Source organism: Empidonax traillii, unplaced genomic scaffold (assembly GCF_003031625.1).
Source record: "Empidonax traillii isolate 1590-97213 ecotype Southwest subspecies unplaced genomic scaffold, ASM303162v1 scaffold1313:size132312, whole genome shotgun sequence".
Classification (NCBI taxonomy): domain Eukaryota; kingdom Metazoa; phylum Chordata; class Aves; order Passeriformes; family Tyrannidae; genus Empidonax; species Empidonax traillii.
In genome coordinates, this window is record NW_020956506.1 from 73,104 (window position 1) to 92,921 (window position 19,818).

General features: G+C 36.0%; 1 protein-coding gene across 9 annotated transcripts in view; it reads right to left on the reverse strand.

The window, feature by feature from the left end:
- The window catches only part of CSPP1 (centrosome and spindle pole associated protein 1), a 65,858-nt gene that overhangs the window by 35,686 nt on the left and 10,354 nt on the right, over nt 1-19,818 (reverse strand). For 3 of the 9 annotated variants that reach the window (XM_027906531.1, XM_027906524.1, XM_027906525.1), the window contains 8 exons: nt 19,609-19,709; nt 18,903-18,926; nt 16,683-16,763; nt 13,434-13,535; nt 9,571-10,007; nt 4,654-4,736; nt 2,797-2,890; nt 1,746-1,803 (listed from right to left, as the gene is read on the reverse strand). In XM_027906531.1, the coding sequence (XP_027762332.1) occupies nt 1,746-1,803; nt 2,797-2,890; nt 4,654-4,736; nt 9,571-10,007; nt 13,434-13,535; nt 16,683-16,763; nt 18,903-18,926; nt 19,609-19,709 (980 nt within the window). The remainder of the gene's footprint in view (nt 1-1,745; nt 1,804-2,796; nt 2,891-4,653; nt 4,737-9,570; nt 10,008-13,433; nt 13,536-16,682; nt 16,764-18,902; nt 18,927-19,608; nt 19,710-19,818) is intronic. The other 6 variants (XM_027906533.1, XM_027906526.1, XM_027906529.1 and 3 more) reach the window with 5 other exon arrangements.

Here is a 19,818-nt window from a genome sequence, read left to right on the forward strand (position 1 = left end):
GCAGCCTGCTGAGCCAAAGGACCCAGCATCCTCTGCTCAGTTTTGTATCTTTTCCTGCCTGGCTCCTGGTTGTACACTCCATCCCTCTCCCTTTCACCATCTGAATCCCTGATCAGCCAGCTGACCTCTCTAAGCCAACTAAAGCAGCAAAAAGGATTCAGATTTTTGCCAGCTAACCAAGCTGAATCAGTTTGCAAAAGGGATCAAACAAGCAAGACAGACACTTTCATCAGGGAGGGCAGGAACATGTAGCCAGATCAGTGTTCTCCCTCCCCATTTAGAAGTAAGAATTTTAATTCTCTCTACTGAACCCTCCTGAAATGGCATAAGTTTCTTGCTGTGTTGTAGCATTCAAAAAAACCCAAGCACTGCCACTAACTTAAACCAGTTACCAGTTTAATTAATAACCAGTCTATTCTTGATTGAAAAAGTTACCAACCCTTCAGCAGCAGATCTCCAAGATGCAACGGATTCGGGCACATAGCAAACACACATGCAAATCATACAAGTTCTGTGACAAGCAGTCACTAATGCTATAGTGCTGACAACCTATCCCTTGATATATGCTAAACAAAATTCCTAATGTAATCATCACCTTACTAAGGAAATGGAGACAGTAGCAACCTTCAGTTTTACAAGGAACACGATATTAAACATCTTGCCTCTTATAAAATCCTATAAAAACACTTGTAATCCTGAACACTATATTGAATAGTTTAAAAAACAATTAAAATTTTGAAATTAAAAATTCATACAGTGAAATCAACTCATCTGCAAAACAACTAGATTTTTTCTTAATTGAAAAACAGGAAAAACTTTCTGTGGCATACTTTACATTCCCAAGGAAAGGTTACTACTGTGTGCATGTAAATAGGGTAGGAATGGACACCAAGTATTTTTTCCATGATAACCACTGCCTGTACAAAATTTCCACCTTGTCACTTCACAAGAAAATGTTCAATAATTTCCACAAAAATATTTTCCTCTTAAGCTGAAAGTATGTGTAACAAGTTACATACAGCCTGTGCTGGTTTTGGCTGGGGTAGAGTTAACTTTCTTCACAGTGGCTGGTATGGGCTGTATTTTGGATTTGTGCCGAACAGGGGGTTGATAATATAGCAATATTTTTGTTATTGCTGAGCAGGTTACAGAGAGCCAAGGCCTTTTCTGCTTTTCGTACTGACACGCTGCTGAGGAGACTGGGGGTGCATGGGAGGTTGGGACAGCTGCCCCCAGCTGACCAAAGGGACATTCCAGGCCATATGTCATCATGCCCATTATATGAAGTGGGAGAAGAAGAAGGGAGGGATGTTCAGAGTGATGGTGTTTGTCTTCCCAAGTCACCATTACGTGTGATGGGGTCCTGCTCTCCTCCACGGGAAGCAGAGAATTAATTCCTTGTGTTGCTTTGTTTGTATGTGCAGTTTTGCTTTCCCTATTAAACTGTTTTTCTCTCAACCCACAGGTTTTCTAGCTTTTATCCTTCCTATTTTCTCCCCAGTCCTACTGGTGGGGGAGTGAGCAAGCAGCTGTGTAGGGCTTGGCTGCTGATTGGGGTTAAACCATGACTCAGTCTTATCATCCTTGGCTTCAATTTTGTTCTATGCTTATGCCCTATTAAAAAACAAAACAAAACAAAACAACCAGCATTTATCATGTTATAGAAGCCCTCCAGATTTTTTTGACTAAGCAAGAAAAAAGGAAAAAACTGTACAGGTGAAAGAAAGAAAATCCAAGTTTCTTACCATCTTTTCTGGGTCATGAGCTCCAGAAGCAGCAACTAAGAGCTCAAGTTCCTTCTCACTGTTTTGTCAGGGATTTTTTTAAAAAAAAATGATCACATCAGAAAGCAGTAACAACTATACTCATTCTTTCAAAGCACAGAGCTCACAATTCTGTAGCTAAAATAACTCTGAAAATACAGGATAACAGAAGACAATGATCCACTTGATTTCTTCTGGAGTCAGTGAACGAAACTGTGTAATATTTTAAATAAACAGAACTCTCAAGAAGTATCTGGCTATCATCTATTCCACCTAATAAAAATCTAATTACCATAAAAGGACAAACCACCACAAACCTGTTTATTAGAACTTTTCAGGACATTGCTTAGAAATTTATCTTTATTGAAATTCAAGAAGTTAATATTAAATACATTGAAATTAATGATTCAAAACTGCAGCAAATACTATTTTGTAATTTCTGGGCTCAGGCTTGTTCAGCATGTACAATTTTTCATCATAGTGAAACTGTCAATACTAACTTATTTTAAATTCCTTATCCCTTCACCAATATCACTGTGTGTTTTTTTGTATCCATACTGTTATTCAGTAGGCAGCTGCCAATAGGTAAGGAAGAAATTAATATTTCATTATTCTGCATAAGCGGCACGGTCAAGTGCTTCAAAAATAAGAGGTTACCTTCCTAAACTGGAGGGCAAAAACAAGATTAATACTCATCTTTGCCAAGCAGTTAGACACTCAGCAAAAAAAGATAACTTCAGTTAACTTGTATCAGCAAAAAAAGATAACTTCAGTTAAAGCTTCTTTACCATGAAGAAACTATAAATAATTTTTTAAAAATGAAAAAATATCTTGGTTTTCTTTGTGCCATTGAGAGCTGGTGAATTTGTTTATTAAAAACTAAAGCTCTCACGGCAATGAGTTTAATTGAATGCAATATTACCTAGCTACCTGGAATTCCTCAGTTAAGAATTTTTCTCTTACCACATTGAATTAATGAAATGCCTCTAAATTCCAGCCACCATCTTTTAAAAATATAGTAACTTTCCATTACCGTCTCTTATTTCGCTGTTGCTCAGCCATCTGCTCCATTAGCTCTCGCCTGTATTTCTCCTTTCTCCTTTGGAGAAGTTCTCGGTCCTGACCACCTAATGGAAATGACCACACACTTGTGTAAATGCTCCACAAAATACACAAAGAGTACTGAACAAAACCACTGAATTTCAGTCAATTTAAAACCTGAAACATAGCAGAGCATACATACAGTGCATCTTTACTGATTAAAAAAAACAGATAATTTTAATATACAGTTTGTTTGGAGTATGATGATCCAAACTACTAAAACGTTCATTATTATTTTCCCAGTTTGCCTGGTTTTGTATAGTCAGGAAGCTACAAATTTCAAACCTGTGTGATAAAACAGAAACTAAAAAAAGTTAGGGGTTTTTTTTTTCCCTCCAATGCACAACTAAGGAAGATACACTACAGCACTCCAAAATTATGATGCACTGCTCTGGATACAAAATGAAAGTTAAAAATTAAGAGAGTCGAGCCCAGAGGGAGGAAAGCAAATTCCTCCACTTTTAGGATGATTCCCACGACTACTAAGAATTAGCGAAGAATTGGGAGATGTGTGTATGCAAAGGGAAACAGTGATAACATCCCACATGGATTTTAAGGAACCCAAAAAACTTCCAACTTTTGGTAGTACCCTCAGAAGAAGGGCAGAGGTCTGCTATTATTTTACAAACAGAACCATAAAAACCATCATCACCACTTTCTGTACAGCACAGCTATCAGACAGAGAAACTCCTAACATACTCCATACCCAAAATTACTGTGGATCCCTAGTAAAGTAGACCTGAACAATAAAGAGAAGAAAGCTGGAAAGAAACAAAATAAAAGCCAAAACAACAACAAAACTTGATGCGTGACTGACTGACTTTTTTATTCAACTATTGTGCTGGAACTATAAAGTGACCAAATATGCAAACCTCATGGTTTGTGATTTTGGGAGAATCTGAAATCACTTCTCATTTCCAAAAATTTTAGGTTTTAATTTACTTAATCTTCATACAACATAGTTAACAATACTCTTCTAACCAGAACTGCCAGGAATGTGAATTCCCAACTCTGTGTACTCAAGTTATCACAAATGAGATGACTGGACAGACCAGAGACTGACCATCACAACACCACTACTGTAATGCTGCCTTTAAACAGTTCAAAAAAGTTTACCTGCCACCTATAGCACTGAAGATCAGGTAAGTTCAAATGGAAAAATAAACAGAAATTATTCTGACAACTGTTAATCAATTCTTTCATAATTCAGACCTAGCTTGCCTTCAAAAGCTCCCATCTAAAGAACTACTACTGTAGTTCATTTATTCTTGCCTTATAATTTTCTGAATTCAGCTAGGAATCCTATGCCTTTAACAGTATTTCTCTTGAGTGCACTCCACACTAATGTTCCCTGCTGAATTGTATGGCTACATTTAAACAGCAAGAGATGATCAGAATCATTTGTTCTTGCCCAAGGTTGTGAAAATTACCATTTTCCATACTTCTGCAATTAAAATTCACAATAAAGTTGTGTCTTTAACAATACAGAGATTAAGATTTCTCCTATGCTTCATTTTTTAAAAAAACAACCTGTAATTACATATCTGGGCCTTAAACTGTTAATGATATCTAAGAAGAAACCTGGGCTCTTCAAAATTAATCAGAAAGTCCTGTTACATTAAGGGGGAAAACATGTTTTTCTTTATTTTTTTCCATATTAATAATATTTATTTACATGGGGGGAAAGCTCATTTTTCTAGTTTTTAATTATTCACAGAGAAAAACAATATGTGCAAGGAAAGTTCAGGAAAGTTTAAGCCAGTGTCAGGAGTTAGGTTTTTATACATACCAAGAACAAGGCCTGTTCTATAGCGCATGTCAGCTGCAGACCTGGCCTCCTCATTAGCTGAAGAACGAATCTGTACCTGGTTTCTGGCAGAGGCAAAAAAAGAAAACCAAATGATCAAACCCAAGAATTTCCTTCACAGTCTGTATGAAACACGATAGACGCACTTACGTCACTGTGTGATACATTTACGACATACAGCTTTCCTACAATCCAAAGAAATAGCAGAAGCAAAAGGAGAAACTGCCTGGTAAAGAGGTGTTTCTCGCAGTTCCCATCTGCCTGTGGTTTCTGCAGCCATCAGAAACACTGACTCAGTGGAGCACTTCAACCATGCTGACAGATTGAATGGTGCCAGTCAAGAGTTCCTGTAAGGGCTTTACAGTGTTCTGCTTCTGCCTCATACACTTAGACCACTTCAGGACTTGCAAAACCAAGATAAGAGGGAAAAAAAGGAATTTTAAAACTACTATCAAAAAAGGATTCCCCATTATATGAATCAATAAAAGTCTTCAGTTGGAGAAATGGGTGATCTATTGATTCAAAAAGAAAACTGACATGCAAGCTTCAATGGCTGTTCTCAAAGGAAACACATTTTTCTTGTTATACTAGTTGCAGGAAAAACTATCAGCCATTTCAGATAACATATCATGGATTTTAAATTAGCATTTTCCTTTCACCACAATTTTGTAGCGCAATTATCAGAAAAATGCACAGTATACCACACCTAGGATCTCCAGTTCTTGACATCTGCCACACATATGCTCTCTCCTTTAATTCATCTTCATAATCCACAGGTATGTCTCTTACTATTCCATTCAGACAGGGCCTTAAAGAAACTGGAAATATTCAACTATGCTTGCCTAAAAACACCCAATCTGAAATGGAAGGTCCACCAGTTTTGTGCAAATCTATTTTCAGCCTGACTGCACACTGGACAGCAGAACTAGTTCTGAAAATATCACACAAAATTTCTAAAAACAATTCACTTTGCTAGCACGGTCAAGTCAGCTCTCTGTCTGGAGCGTGAATTCCCAAGCCTGCTTCCATGCAACCTTTAACTGGTTAAGAGTTGTGACAGCTAAAGGGCTTTTGACACTCACGCTGCATTAATTGTAACAGATCTTGCTGCTCTTAATCCCCAGGAGCTAACAAAGTCTACAACAGGTTTCGGTGTACAGCTTCTGGGCGAGTCTGGTGAAACAACCAATTCAGACACAAAAAGCTTTTTTTAATGACGACCTTCTCTTCACTATGCACCTGATAGAATTTAAAAGGGAGAAGGGACTTTTGATCAAGATAAAAGGTAACACGGGGAATACAAAAATTCAGGAGCTACAATTTGAGTTATCTACATATGTAGTGATATGATTGAAACTTCAAGTGACTTCAAAGATGCCAAATATTGTTTGAGCACAAGGGAGCAGGTCCTAAAACAATCTGGGGTAGTTGAATTTATAAGGATTTCCTGTCTTACAAAATAACAACTCTTTGTTGTGGACTTCAAGTTATCTCGACAAAGTAAGACAATAATGAAAATTAAATATTTCAATGAAAAATAATGTACTCAGCAAATGCTAACAAAGTTGTATATTTCCCAGAGCTGGACAGAGCCATGGACTTCCTATTTAGCAAACCAAAAATCCAAAAAAACCCTAAGTAAACATGGAAAAAGCCCCATCTCTTACGTAAAAAGAACCACAGCTCTTCTGTAATTTAAATAAAAGCCCATAATCAAAGGCCAAAGGCAGCAAGCAGATTATTAAACATTGATTTGGCATCATAACAACCCACAAAAACAACATGAAAGAATGACATCCACCCTCTTGGCATAATATGATTTCCTTTCATGATCAAGATCATCTTTTTGATGATCATCAATCATCAATCAGCCCTACAAGGCTGGAGAGATAAGACAAATGCAGTCAGGAAAGAGAAAGCCTAGTCCATAGTGTAATGAAAGGATGCAGGGAGGAAGCAAGGAAACAAACCTTGGGATTCAAGAGGCAACCTTTTTTTGTTGAAAGCAGCAAGTTTAGCAAGGCAAGCCCAGACATATCAGCCCAAATCAATCAAGAAGCTGTTGTCTGCTGTTCATGGGACAGACCTGACTGCTGGTAATGGATTAAAGCATTCTACCCTTAAGAGCTAAAATATTTTGCAATTCTTCTCACTTCTCTGTCACCATTTCTATTTGTTGAAATAAGCTTGTGCCTCCGTCAAAACAGAAACCATTCTGAAAAGTCCTGTTATGAACATCTGCCTCTCCAAACTAATAAACCCCATTTAGGAACATAAGAACTTTAGCACAGAAAACAAAAATATGCCTCCTTATGAATTTAGTCATGAATCACGTGTGCTCTGGAAAAGTTGACTTTGCCTGAAATAAAAAAAAAAGGCTAATTCTTCAGAAGCTGAGCCGTCACTAAGAGATGTATTTCTCCTTGAAGAGAGACTGAATGTAGTTCATAGGAGGTTAAGTGGAGCTCCTTGCAAAGGAGAAAAAAGTACTAGATTAAAAAACACATTTAATAAAAAAATACTGAAAATTAATTTTTAATAAAAATTCAGTAATAGAAAATACACCAACAAAACCCCAAGGAACTTTATATACAAATTTAAGTTCAGGCCATTCAGACGGTGTTTCAGCAACTGCTTTTAAAAAGATGCACCAAGTTTGCCAATAGCAAAGATAACACTATCTTCTATATTTTCTTTTAAATGAAAACTGGAACTAAAGCTATTTCAGAGGCCTCTCCAAATAAGCAATGAATTGCCTAGTGATATATTGGTCACAGATATTTATGTAAGCACCATCCACGTTTCCTGGAATAAATAAAAACTAGTATACTTCTATTCAACATGATGTCTACTGTTGGTTCAAACGCTATGCTTGCTGATCTTTTATCTATATAATTCTGTATAAATTCTTTGAGAAACAAAGTAAAGAGTTATCAAATGGTTATTTTTATATTTTAAATATTAGACTGTGCCCAACTGCATCAGATAGTGGCAAACAGCTACCTACTAAAAAGAGGACATTCATCCTTCTGAGTATGAATTAACAAAGAGGATTAAACTTGCTGATGGTCTCAAAAATATTTTGGTTATCTTTGTTAGATATCAAGTTTAGCTTCTAATATTTTTCTTTCTGAAAAGCTATAAGACAAGCCGACTCTACCCTAAAAACCTTCTTTGCTCATTTCTACCGACATTACAGTCAGGGTGGAACAAATTTTCTCTCGTCTGAATCTCATTTGGCAGAAAACAGGCGATCTTATTCCTCTTCTCTATTTAACCACTGTTTCCATTTGCTTGACTTTTTCAGAAACACTATATAAATAAATACATGCTTTTAGAAGCACATCAGAACACAGTCTGAAACTTTAAAATAACCCATTTATTTAGCCTGCCTCTTGAAAAAGCTTCCAGACATTTCATTTTCTCCACAGATCTAATTCCTTTAACTTTTTTTCTGATAAAGACTATCAGAGCTTTTAAGAAAAAAAATATTTTAATTCTAGTGGCATTTGAAACTGGAAAAGAAGCATGAGATCACTGAATTAAAAAAATTCTTTTAAAGTAGATAAGTATTTTAGGGCTTTTTTTCCCCCCACAGTTATTAATTTGCAGTACTATCCAGAAAATTATTCCTGTAAACAACAATTCAAAAGATCATTGAACAAGTCCACCAGCAACTAACAATGAAACATGCCTGTAATATTTAACATGGTTGAAAGTAGTACAGTTTGCCTTTGTTTTTCCTAGAAGTGCTAAATCTAGATAAAAAACCCAGTCTTTATTTTGCCTTACAAAGAGAGGACACTGGTGTTTCCTTCACTCGCAGCAACTGCAGGAAAATAATTCTGGTAACAGGAAAAAAAAATCTACAACACTCATGTTCCCAAGATCTGGAAAGTGAACAAATGAATACCCTTAGAGCCCTTTTTACAAATTTGTTTACAATAAACTTTACTGATTTATTTCTTTTGAATTTAGCTATATAAAACACATCTCTTTTAAGTTTGGTACCGTTTTGTACCACAACCCATCTGGTTTTGAAAGCAACCAGCTCTTGCAATGGAATAATAACCAAGTGGCCAGACTGCCAAATCTTGTATGATTGGGAAGGTTATACTTTTTTTTTCTTTTAAATGAATAAGATAAAAGAGAAAGATTAACAATTTATGTCAAAGTAACGAAACTCATGTATCAGTTAACACAGTAAAGACTATTTAATACTGAACAGTACATAATATCAGTTTTCCTCCTGAATTATTTATCTGAGACATCGTCTTTCATTTGGTTTGGGCTTTCTCAAATGTTTATTCAAGCTGTGTAGTTATTAGAGAGATTAGTACCTATTAAAACCATCAGGATTTGATTCAACTACACAAAAGTTTAAAGCCTGTCATCTACCAAGACATGGAGTAAAAAAGATTTTTTGAAAACACATTTTTGCATCTTATACACAGAGTGGCATGTACCAAAAACTGAAGCTCAATTTTTGAATTCCAAAAATTCCAGTTTTGGAATCTGAACTGAAAACTGACTTGCTATAACTCTTACAGACTAAGAAAACAGAGTTTCCAGTGCAGGAGTTTGCTCTCAAATACTAACATGTTTTCTGGGAAACCATTTTTCATAAAAATTAACTGTGGCCAGCTTCTTCTGGGGTAATTTCTCTAATATCCTTGGATTGCTATAATATACACAATGCTCCTTAACCTATGATGTATAGTCTTAGGTACTGGTCAAATTGTTCAACACTTTTTCTATAAATTACTGCAAAGTTCCTTTTTGTAAGTGAGTACAAAAATTCTGTTTTCACATGGGAACATTGTCTAATTTTCAATGACAGCAAACCATGGCTGTCAATGAACACGATGGAAATCAAGGAGAAAACGGAATTAAGAATACCTTTCAGCATGTAAAACCCGGGGAGTTCTTCTGTCATAGGTGCTTTCACATCTAAATCTAGGGTCCATTTCTTCACTTATCTCAGGATCATAGTCCACTCTGTAGTATCTTCTACCAAAATCACGATCTTCATCAAGTCTGTGATGCTTCCTAATAGGAATTACAGACTGGCTAGCAAATCCACTGGGAACATCCAAATCTGCATCAAGTCTTTCATTTAATAGTCGACTTCTTAATTCAGCCACATCATCTAACCTGTGGCACCTGTCTTCCTCCAGCCATCTCTTATTATTTTGCAGCTCTTCATAATCTTCTGTAGAAGTAAAGGCATCCTTCTTGGGAGGTTCTACACCTGTATTAAAGGGCTGTGCTTCCGTACGTAGTTCTGGCTGGAGCCTGGTAACAGCAACATGTTTTATATTCCTGTTCATCTCATTCTGTTTAATGAAAAAAAAAAAAAAAAATTAAAAGATCTGAATATAAACAAATAGCATGGAGTAAAACCTTAGTTTTGTATTGTTTCAAACAATCTCTAAACAAGTACTGGAAGAAAGGTAAGAGGTGAGCAAGGAAAATACTTCAAGAAGTGCTTAAAAGCTAGTGTTTTATTTATTTTTCTTGAGATTAAAAAAGGTACTCTTCCTTGTATCTAATGTGTTTCAGAAGCACGGCTATCAATCCTGGACAGGTCTTTTACCAACTCTAATCTGACCTTAAGTTTCAGAGGTGCAAATAATCAAAAACCACTTGGAACTTTACACCTCATCAAGAGACTAGATATCTTTATTCTATCCAGACCCAGGCAAGTCTGTAATACTTCTTCCCTTTCAGCACAACCTTTTAACCTGACCATTTCTTAATCTATTTCTTTGCTCTCCAGGAGAAGTCACTATGAGGAAGGGTAGTTTAGTAAATAAAAAGCAAACCTATGACACACTGGACCAGAGTTCAATACACAGTTCTAACAAACAACGTGGGTTTGGATAAATCCTGTAGTATTTCTGTGCACTAATCTTTCATCTATGGAGTAAAGATAACAGTAACTCATACTTTACAAAATGCAATGAAAAATAAACTAAGGATGTAAACGACACCAAACTGGGAAGAAGGATCAACATAGTAGAGGGTGTGACTGACACTCAGAAGGGTTTGGACAAACTGGAGAAATACACTGATGAAAACCTCATGAAGATCAACAAATGCAAAGGCAAAACTCTGCACCTGAGACAGAACAACACCACACACAGCACAGGCTGGGCACCAACTGCCCAGAGAGCAGTTCTGCAGATAAAGGCTGGGGTTAGTGGTGGGCAACAAGCTGCACATGGGTCAGCAGAGGACCCTCAGCAGTGATGACTGCTAACAACAACCTGGGCTGCGTTACTTGTTGCCAGCAGGTCAGGGGTAAGTGATCCCTCTCTGCTCAGTATTTATTCAGTATCCAGGTTCTGGTGTAATGTGCCCAGTTTCTGCCCTCTCCCCTGCCCCCTGGATACTGATGAACTGGAGAAAGTGCAGAGGATGGCTACCAAGATGGCATTTGAGCTCTTAAAGGAGGAGCTGTCAAAGCTGGGTTTATTCAGCCTGTAAGAAGAAGGTTAAGGAGGGTTTGCATGGGGCAAGAGGAACTAGTAATTGTAGTCTCTATCTAAAGGACAGTTACAGAGATGACAGAATAATAGTTTTCAAAGAACCAACAGTCATAAGTTGCAGCAAAGGATATTCCAGTGGGATACAGAGGAATAGAAGTTCAGATCAAGAAGTTAAAGCAATGGAACAGGTTGCCCAGAGGAACTGTGCGTTCTTCATCCTTTCAAAACTCAACCAGATAAGGCCTGACTAACCTGATTTAACTGTGAAGTTAACTCAGCTCTGAGCAGAGGATTGCACTACATGACTTGCAGAGGTTCCTTGCAACTGAAGTTTATCCTAGGATTATCTAAACTGTTGGATCAAACTTTTGTGGTCGTATGTGTTATTTGACTCTCACTCCAAGTTAAATATCCCTCAGAGATGGCATAACCTCAATTCATCACCAGGCTTTTTTCCTGTTTGTTCTTCTATGACAGCAAAATTGTTTCTACACAAGAATAATAAAAATATAACTTAAAAGTGCAACTGGATGACAAACAAAGCAAATAAGAAAAAAACCTTAAGTCCCTAAATAGATTTCATTAGACAAGTTAGATATGGAAACATAAATGCCCAAACATGTAGAAAAAAATTTAGAAACTTACAGACTCAGTTACACAAACACAAGCAACATTTTTGCCAGTTTCCTAGGGATCACTGTTGTGTAGCACCCCAACCCTTCAAGAAGTCAGTTAAAAAACAGATATTGAATTTCAGTATCTAAAGAATGCCTGAATACTGCCTTATACGTGTCTTCACAGACTAAAATATTTTTCTTTATGTCTACATGACACTCCAATGCACTTGAAGGAAAAGATCTTTAAATAAGATCTTTATGTAAGAAAATCTTTCCAGAAACAAGAAACATTCTTCTGGACAGAAATTAAAAATACATAATTACACTTGCCAACTGCTGAAAGAAAGATAATAAACCTTCAGATGTTTTGGGTACAAATACAAGGCACTTCCTGGAATGACTCAGCTCTCACACTAATGTACACTTCAGAATTTCTGTATTAAAAAGAAGTGGAAGGCCTTCTTAAATCAAACCTACATTAGGGAGTTCCAAATTATTAAACTGAGGCAAAAATATTTTAAAACTGAAATTTACCCTTTCTAGAAAAGATTTTATTATTAGAAAGCAGATTTCTCAGATCAATATATTGCTTCCAGATTACTAAAGCAAAGAGTCTCACAACACTGTTAATCAGACCTAAAAGTCCCCCTGGCTGTTGAACTGGTTTGGGATAAATTTCTTCATAGTAACTTGTATGAGGCTATGCTTTAGATTTGTGATGAAAACGATATTGATAATAGAGGGATAATTTAGTTCCTACTGAATAGCACTAACACAGTGCCAAAGGCTTTCTGGTTCTCATGGTGTCCCACCAGCGAGGAGGCTGTGGGTACAAGGGAAGCTGACCCCAACTGACTACAGGGATATTCCATGCTGTAGGATGTCATGCTCAACATATGAAGATGGGGAAATGAGGAGGGCAGGGGGACATTCAGAGTGGTGGCATTTGTCTTCCCAAGTCACTGTTACACATGATGAAGCCCTGCTTTCCTGGGGATGGCTGAACACCTGCCTGTCCATGATTTTGCTTTGCTTGTGCACGTGCAGCTTTTGCTTTACCTCTTAAATTGTCTTTAACTCGACCTACAAGTTTTCTCACTTTTACCCTTCTGCTTCTCTCCCTCATCCAATGGGGGTGAGTGTGTGTGTGTGTGTGTGTTCCTAGCTGCTTACTGCCATACAAATCAAAGGCCTCAGATCAGAATGTGATTTCAATTACACATGTGCCTAGCTCCCTTTCAGTAGTAAATTTTGTTAATTTTTGTTTCTTATTCACAAGCACACAGCATCATATTCTGGACAGTTGCCTGCACTTGCCTTGCTTTCTCATGAACTCAACACAGACTAAGGAAAAGAGCATCTGCAAACAAAAGCTATGTAAGGTTCAACATTTTGTTCAAAGAGATAGCGTTTTTGGCCACCACTTTTAACACCAAAAACAACCCAGGGACTTGCTTTAGACACACAGAAGAGTGAAAGCATCTATCTACGACACAGACATGATGGAAGCAGGAATCAAGAACTGTACTGTATGAGTTGTAACCAGGACCCCCTAGACACATTAATAAAGCTGACCTCATGGAACAACACAATATGCTTGTTTTGTCATACTTTGTATGTCTTAATCATTGGTAAGACTGTAAAACTGTATTACCTCTCTGGTTTTCTTCCCTAATTTCCTTAGCCTTTCATTCCATTCTTCTTTATCCCTGAGATATTGATTGTACTCCTTGTTTCTTTCAAGTCGTAATTTCTCCTAAAATAGGCATTGAAAAGGGCATCATCATTTTGCATCTGTAGTAGCTTTTAACTTCATAGAACTGCAAGTATTAAATGAACACATGCAAACTGTATGATTGCACCCCCCCATCCAGTCTTTGTGATATACAAGTAAGGTTTGAAATGCTTTGAGTTTTTTTTTCATTCTCGAACATAGTACCTCCCTTAATCTGAAATATCTAAGCAAAAGTCAGCTCCTTGGGTATGAAGTCTAGTCCCCAGTGACATTACTGTAGATCAACCAGTCAGGCTTCCTCCTGCTAAGCCTATTCCAAAATTTTCCAAAGACTCACTCCTTTGACAATTAGAAACCACCTTCTAATTTCCAATTTGAATGTATTTACAGGTGATTTCTGTAGGTATGATTTTTTTCTGTGTGTTAAGATTAGTTGTGACTTGCCCTGCTCATCATTAAAATAGGACAACAAACACATGTATAGACAAGATGTGTCAGTTGTAGCTTAGGGTATAACATGAACTGTGAAATTCAAAAAAGCAGTGAAACTTGACTTGAACTTAGCTGCAAAAAGAATCAAAAGTGCAAAGAATGCAAGGAAAACCAGGGGAAAAACCGATCTACCCACATTGTCCTAGCTGCTTTTTTCAAGGTGACAATATTTATAACCAGCTTGCTCAGGTCTAAAACTAAGCATGAACTGCACATCAATAGCCTAATAATAAATTAAATACAAGTCTCTGGATAAAGTAAACTCTAACTTATATTTGTATTAGTACCTTGTGCTTAGAGCATGGGGCACCTCTTGTAATACTACCTCATTCCAACCATCATTCCAACATAAATGAAAAAAAGAGAATGATATTACAACCTTACAAATCATGCTCTTTTCCTCTGCAGCGTTTTCCAATCAAAAAAGCAAAAGGTATTAAAAGAATCGGAACATTCCACATAAATTCACTTTCTCATGAAGGAATTTCAAACAAAAAAAATATATACCTCAATCACCGTGGAAATACTCGTAATAGATTTGCAAATCATACTAATAGTTACCAAAATTGTTTCGTTTGATTTTTATTTTTTTTCCCAAAATTTGTGTCTATAGGTTTTATAACAGTGACAATACAAAACATGCAGACAGCCATGAAAGCTCTGAGAGGCATTTTCCAAAGCTGAGAAACAAGCCTTGTCTTTAACAGGTGGCAAAACACTAAGCAGAAAATTCAATATGCTGTGTGACTGCACATTTGACCTAAGAAAGGAAACCAAAATGCAAATGTTAATCTCTCATCACTATCTGCCCAGAAGGCCACTGTTTAGCAGGGCACAGTGTGACATCTTCTGGCAGCTTCTAGGTTCTGCAACAGCAATAAATGGGTAAAAAGCATAAAAAGGATACAACACAACTGTACAGACAATCTCAACAGATGTTGAGCTGCTACGATATAAACCCATCAATGATCAGGCATGTTCCCATGTTCAAATACATCTTCAATTTCCACAGAATTAATCAAAGGTACTTCCACTGTTTCAGCACAAATACTTGCAAGGGTTAACAAAAAGTTCATGAGAACCTGAAGATCAAACAAATTCAGTACAAGAGCATGTGGCCACTGAGGAGGAGTCCTTTCCCCTTTCTGGGTATTTCATTCTTGCTGCCTTCTTTTTACATTCATGTAACTTGGAGTTCGGGGCTTTTTCACAAGAGCAATTTTCACTTATTTGAGTTCTCACCTGGCTCCTCATATGGCCAAACCATCACAGGAGAGGCAGAAAGTATAAGTAAGCACAGCAAAGGCAAGACCAACACCTCCCAAAACAGAAGCCTTGCACCAGGTTACAGTGACAGCTAGTCCCAGACACAGATTAACAGTGCAACCTCTAGCCAACCCAGATTAAAAAAAAACCAAAATCAAATCAAACACCCAGGCGTGCAAAGGTCTGGTCCTCCTCCAGAAACACAGTTTGTATTTCTGCCTTGCATCTCCACTGTGGTTTGACCAATCCTAATAACCAACCAGTGGCACTTGTGGAATCAGCAAAAATTTTGATAAATTACAGTGTTTCTGCTGACTCAATTTCCTGGATCAATTTACAAGCAAACATAAGAAAGAAACTGGGAATATAAGATCAACAATGTGAGGGCATGAGGAGAGACGACTCCTGTTAAGACTAATTTAGGCTTTCACAGAATCACACCATACATCAGAGGAATGGATCAGAGGTAAAGAAAATCCACGTATGCATGTGGCATTTTCATAATTGAACCTCCATGAACCTCCAACAGCAGGGAGACTTTTATGGCTGGTATACTAGTCCAACAAATGAAAGCAAGATCATAAACTGGTAAGAAACCTCTGGGAGATCAAAGGGACTAAATGCAGAAAGAGAACGTGTACTCCATTTACAAAACAAATTAGCATCTGTACTCTCAAAGAAAGATTTGAAATTGGGAAGATTCCTATATTAACAGCAGGCAATATGTGAAATACCAAAGCAGCTTTTATTTAGATTTCCAGATTCAACTGCTAAAAAAAAAAAGCCCATGAGGATAAGTGGGTAGGTTAAGCGTAAGCAAAAGACACCAAAGCAAATTGTGCACAGCAGAAACCACACTTCCTTCAGTGCTGGTAGGAATTGGTAAAAATATCACTGTAGAAACACCCACAAGCAAATATTTTTAAAAAAATCCCCAGGCTGCAGTAAGAAGAGCAATTAAGTAGAAAAGCATATACAATTATAACAAAACCAGTGTTGTTTATCAGACCAATATTTATTGCTGAACAAAACCCAAGCACAGCCACTAAGGGTTCTGAATACACCACATGCCCTGAAGTTGTGGATCGGAAGTAGCAAACCTCAAACTACTATCAGTATGAAATTATACATCAAATTATGAAAAATTGAGTACGCATAACCAAGTATTAATTTTTTAAAAAAACAAACAAAAACAAACAAACAAAAAACACAACAAAACATAAAGACTTGACTTTTCTGAAAAATATTCTAATGACCACCTCCAAAAAGGTTCAGTTGTGTAAAAAAAACAAAACAAACAAACAACTAAACAAAAAAACTTAAATGGAAATATTTTTTCCACAACACTTTAAACATTCAGGTTCATTTTCAAGTTACACTCCACTTACTTAATTTCCTTCATATATTTACCTTGGCAGATCTTCGCTCATCAATAGGAAGAGATAATCCCTGAGTATATGGGTCTACTTCACCAGTAGTCAGATAATTTTTCTACATTAAAAAAAAATTAAAACCATTCAATATATTTAAAAATACCAACTCTTACTCAACTAAATAATTTTTAGGAATTATATTGCTTGAAATTAATTTGAGTCATTTAGTGAAATAAAGACTGAAGACAACCTTAATGTTTTGAAAATGTAGAATGTTCTTGGAATACATGAATGAAGTCAAGAAATGCGGAAAGCAAATGTCTCTGTTAAGTTTTAAACTTGAGTTTGAAAGTGTTTATCACTTCTTCCCTGTTACAGTATTTGAAATGTTACAGCTAGTCTCTGAACATTAAAAAAAAAAAAAAAAAAAAAACACAAAAACCTATTTTTATTCAAAGAAACTCCACTCAGTTCTTCTCTAGCATAAGCACAAGAATAAGAGGAATTTTCCAAGATGATACTTATTTAAGATGAAAAACTGCTTTTTCTAAGTGCAGAAAACATATCTTTAACAGATGGAATCTATGCTAACAGTAGCATAGTCACATCTCTTTATCTCAACCGTGTCTTCTATACCAGCACTCCCCAAACTTTCCCGGATAATGACCCATTACTAAATCTTGTAATTCCTTATGGACCATCAGTCACTATCAGAACAGAAATTCCCATCGAAACCACTATGTTGCTGCTCCATGTAGATCCCTGGGTTACAGCTTGGAGGCACTAAAGAGCTCTGACTGTTCAGTACAAAACCACATCATTATGACTTATATTTTACAACTACACATTAGAAGATTTAAGGGGTTTGCAAACATTCAAGTATCAAGACAACTAGCTTAATATGGAAAACCAACTTATTCCTACTAGAAAAAGTAAATACACCATAACCTTTGTTATTAAGTAATTATTTTCATGCATTCTGAAGACATGTCTAGAGATTATCTCTGATGTTAAAAATATATTTGCCAAAAAACAGAAGTTGATATGGAAACTACATTTTTCTAGATAAGCAAGATTAAACAAGTTATTAATAAAAAAGTTATCACTGTGAGAGCTGCTAAAAGTTACTTTATCTCTTTAGGTGGGCAAAAGAAATTAGAGACTGGAAAAGAAATCAAAGATTGTAATCCTATCTCTTGTCAGGCCTTACAAGCTTAATCAGGCTAACATGAACTACACTACAACAAACAAACAAAACCTTGTAAACCTAAATTTGTAAAACTGGAGTTCAGTTGAGAATAAAACATTAGAAGTTAATGTAAAATTTATATTATTTGGGTACTTTGGTGATAATTATAAAACATTAAGTTTTAACACAATATTATAACTTTGAAAATAATCTGGACTTTTAAGACTAAACCAGAAGCAACAATCATATAAGCATAATTTGGGTCAGAGGTTAAGAAGGCAGTTTGTTCTGCTGTTGCTATTGTTTTTCACAAATGCTATTTCTGTTATTCAAAGCCCCAGAAAAACCAGCAGGTTGTATTTCTACCATGTTACCTCCTGGTGCTTTACTGAAGTTGCTTGATCTGAACAACCTCGACGGACTGTGTTAAATTTTAAAATGACAGTATAATGATATAAATAATTAAAAATCAATTCACCAAGGTTTGCAAAAACAATACCAGACGCTTTATTTTTTCCTCACAATACTTGTATTTTTGCATTCTGGTCACTAGGTGTTGAATAACTGGCTCTACTGCTTCCCTAAGCATGACTGATGATAGTGATAGGGAAGAAAAAAATCCCTGACTGGTTTCAATGACACACTATAATATTTCAGAGGTTACTATTTAATTCCAGCTTTATAAAGTATGCATATCTTGGGAAAAAAAAAAAAAAGGATCTGAACTCACAACCTCTATGTAAGTGAAAAGCCTGGAAGCAAATGTCTACTAAAATAAAAACTATTGTACAGTCAGCATTAGACAGCAACAATAGCAACTGCAAAGGGAAAAGGAAATCAACAAATGTTTTAAAATACTACTAATGGGAAATAATAAATACAATTAATCATTTTGCACAAAGCAAACAATGCTGTTAGTCACAACTAATAACTACAGCATGCACGAACACACAAAGCACCAAAAAAAAAGTAATGATTTCTTAAATTCCAAGAGCACAAAGCCTTCAAACAAAGCAAAGCAAAAAGCAACTAATTGGAAAGAAAAAAATTATATTGCAGGCACCCTACCTTTCTTTTTGCCTGTGAAATACCCTAAAAGTCAGGGAGAAGATACTATTCAAAAAGAGCCTTTCATTCAAAAATATATTACTTAACAAAAACTCTTTCCTTTCTTAAAGCAAATTCATTTTTTTCATTTTAAGAACTAAAGACACTGTTAAATAGCATTTTCATACAACAGAAATTATTTGGTTCTTTATTTTTTTTCTGTCTCACAAAGGGGAGATACGGAATATTCCCAAGATGATGACATTTCATACATATAATTTCAATTTTAAATTGACTGTGACATTTAGTAAATCACGTTAAGCAGAACATCAAAGTTTTTCCTTCCTAAAAAGAAGCTGTCAAATGGAGTCACGCTAATTATAGAAATATTCTTACCCCAATTACAGACCACAGAATACATAAGTACTTAAGAAAGTAACAGATTATAAATTCTTAAGCAAAAAACTAAGGAAGAAGAAAAGACAAATAAATAAAGTATTCAGAATAAAGTGTACTAAGTAATATGTAGTCTCATGGCAATATATAACCCTTCTTAGAGGTAATATTTTGAAATTACTTCTATCCAAATCTTTGAAATGAGCCATTGCTCATAATGAATGCCTTCTTATAAAAATTTTTTATAGGTATCACTAATTTTTGTTCAATTAAATGAGAGAATCATTTTAAGAGACTCACTAAAATGAAGCAACCAGTCAAGCAACTTTACCTGAGAAAGATATCGCCTATAATCTTCTCGGAGCTCCTCTTTGAGTTTATGTTTTTTTCGTTCATATTCCTCTCCAAGAGGTAAACTCATGCCATAGTCACCTGAAAGTTTAACACCATTAAATATCATCTTTAGTATTTTGTATCAATGCAAAGCACACCCTGCAAAAGCTACATTTGCATTTTGACACAACCAATAAAGAAAAATTAA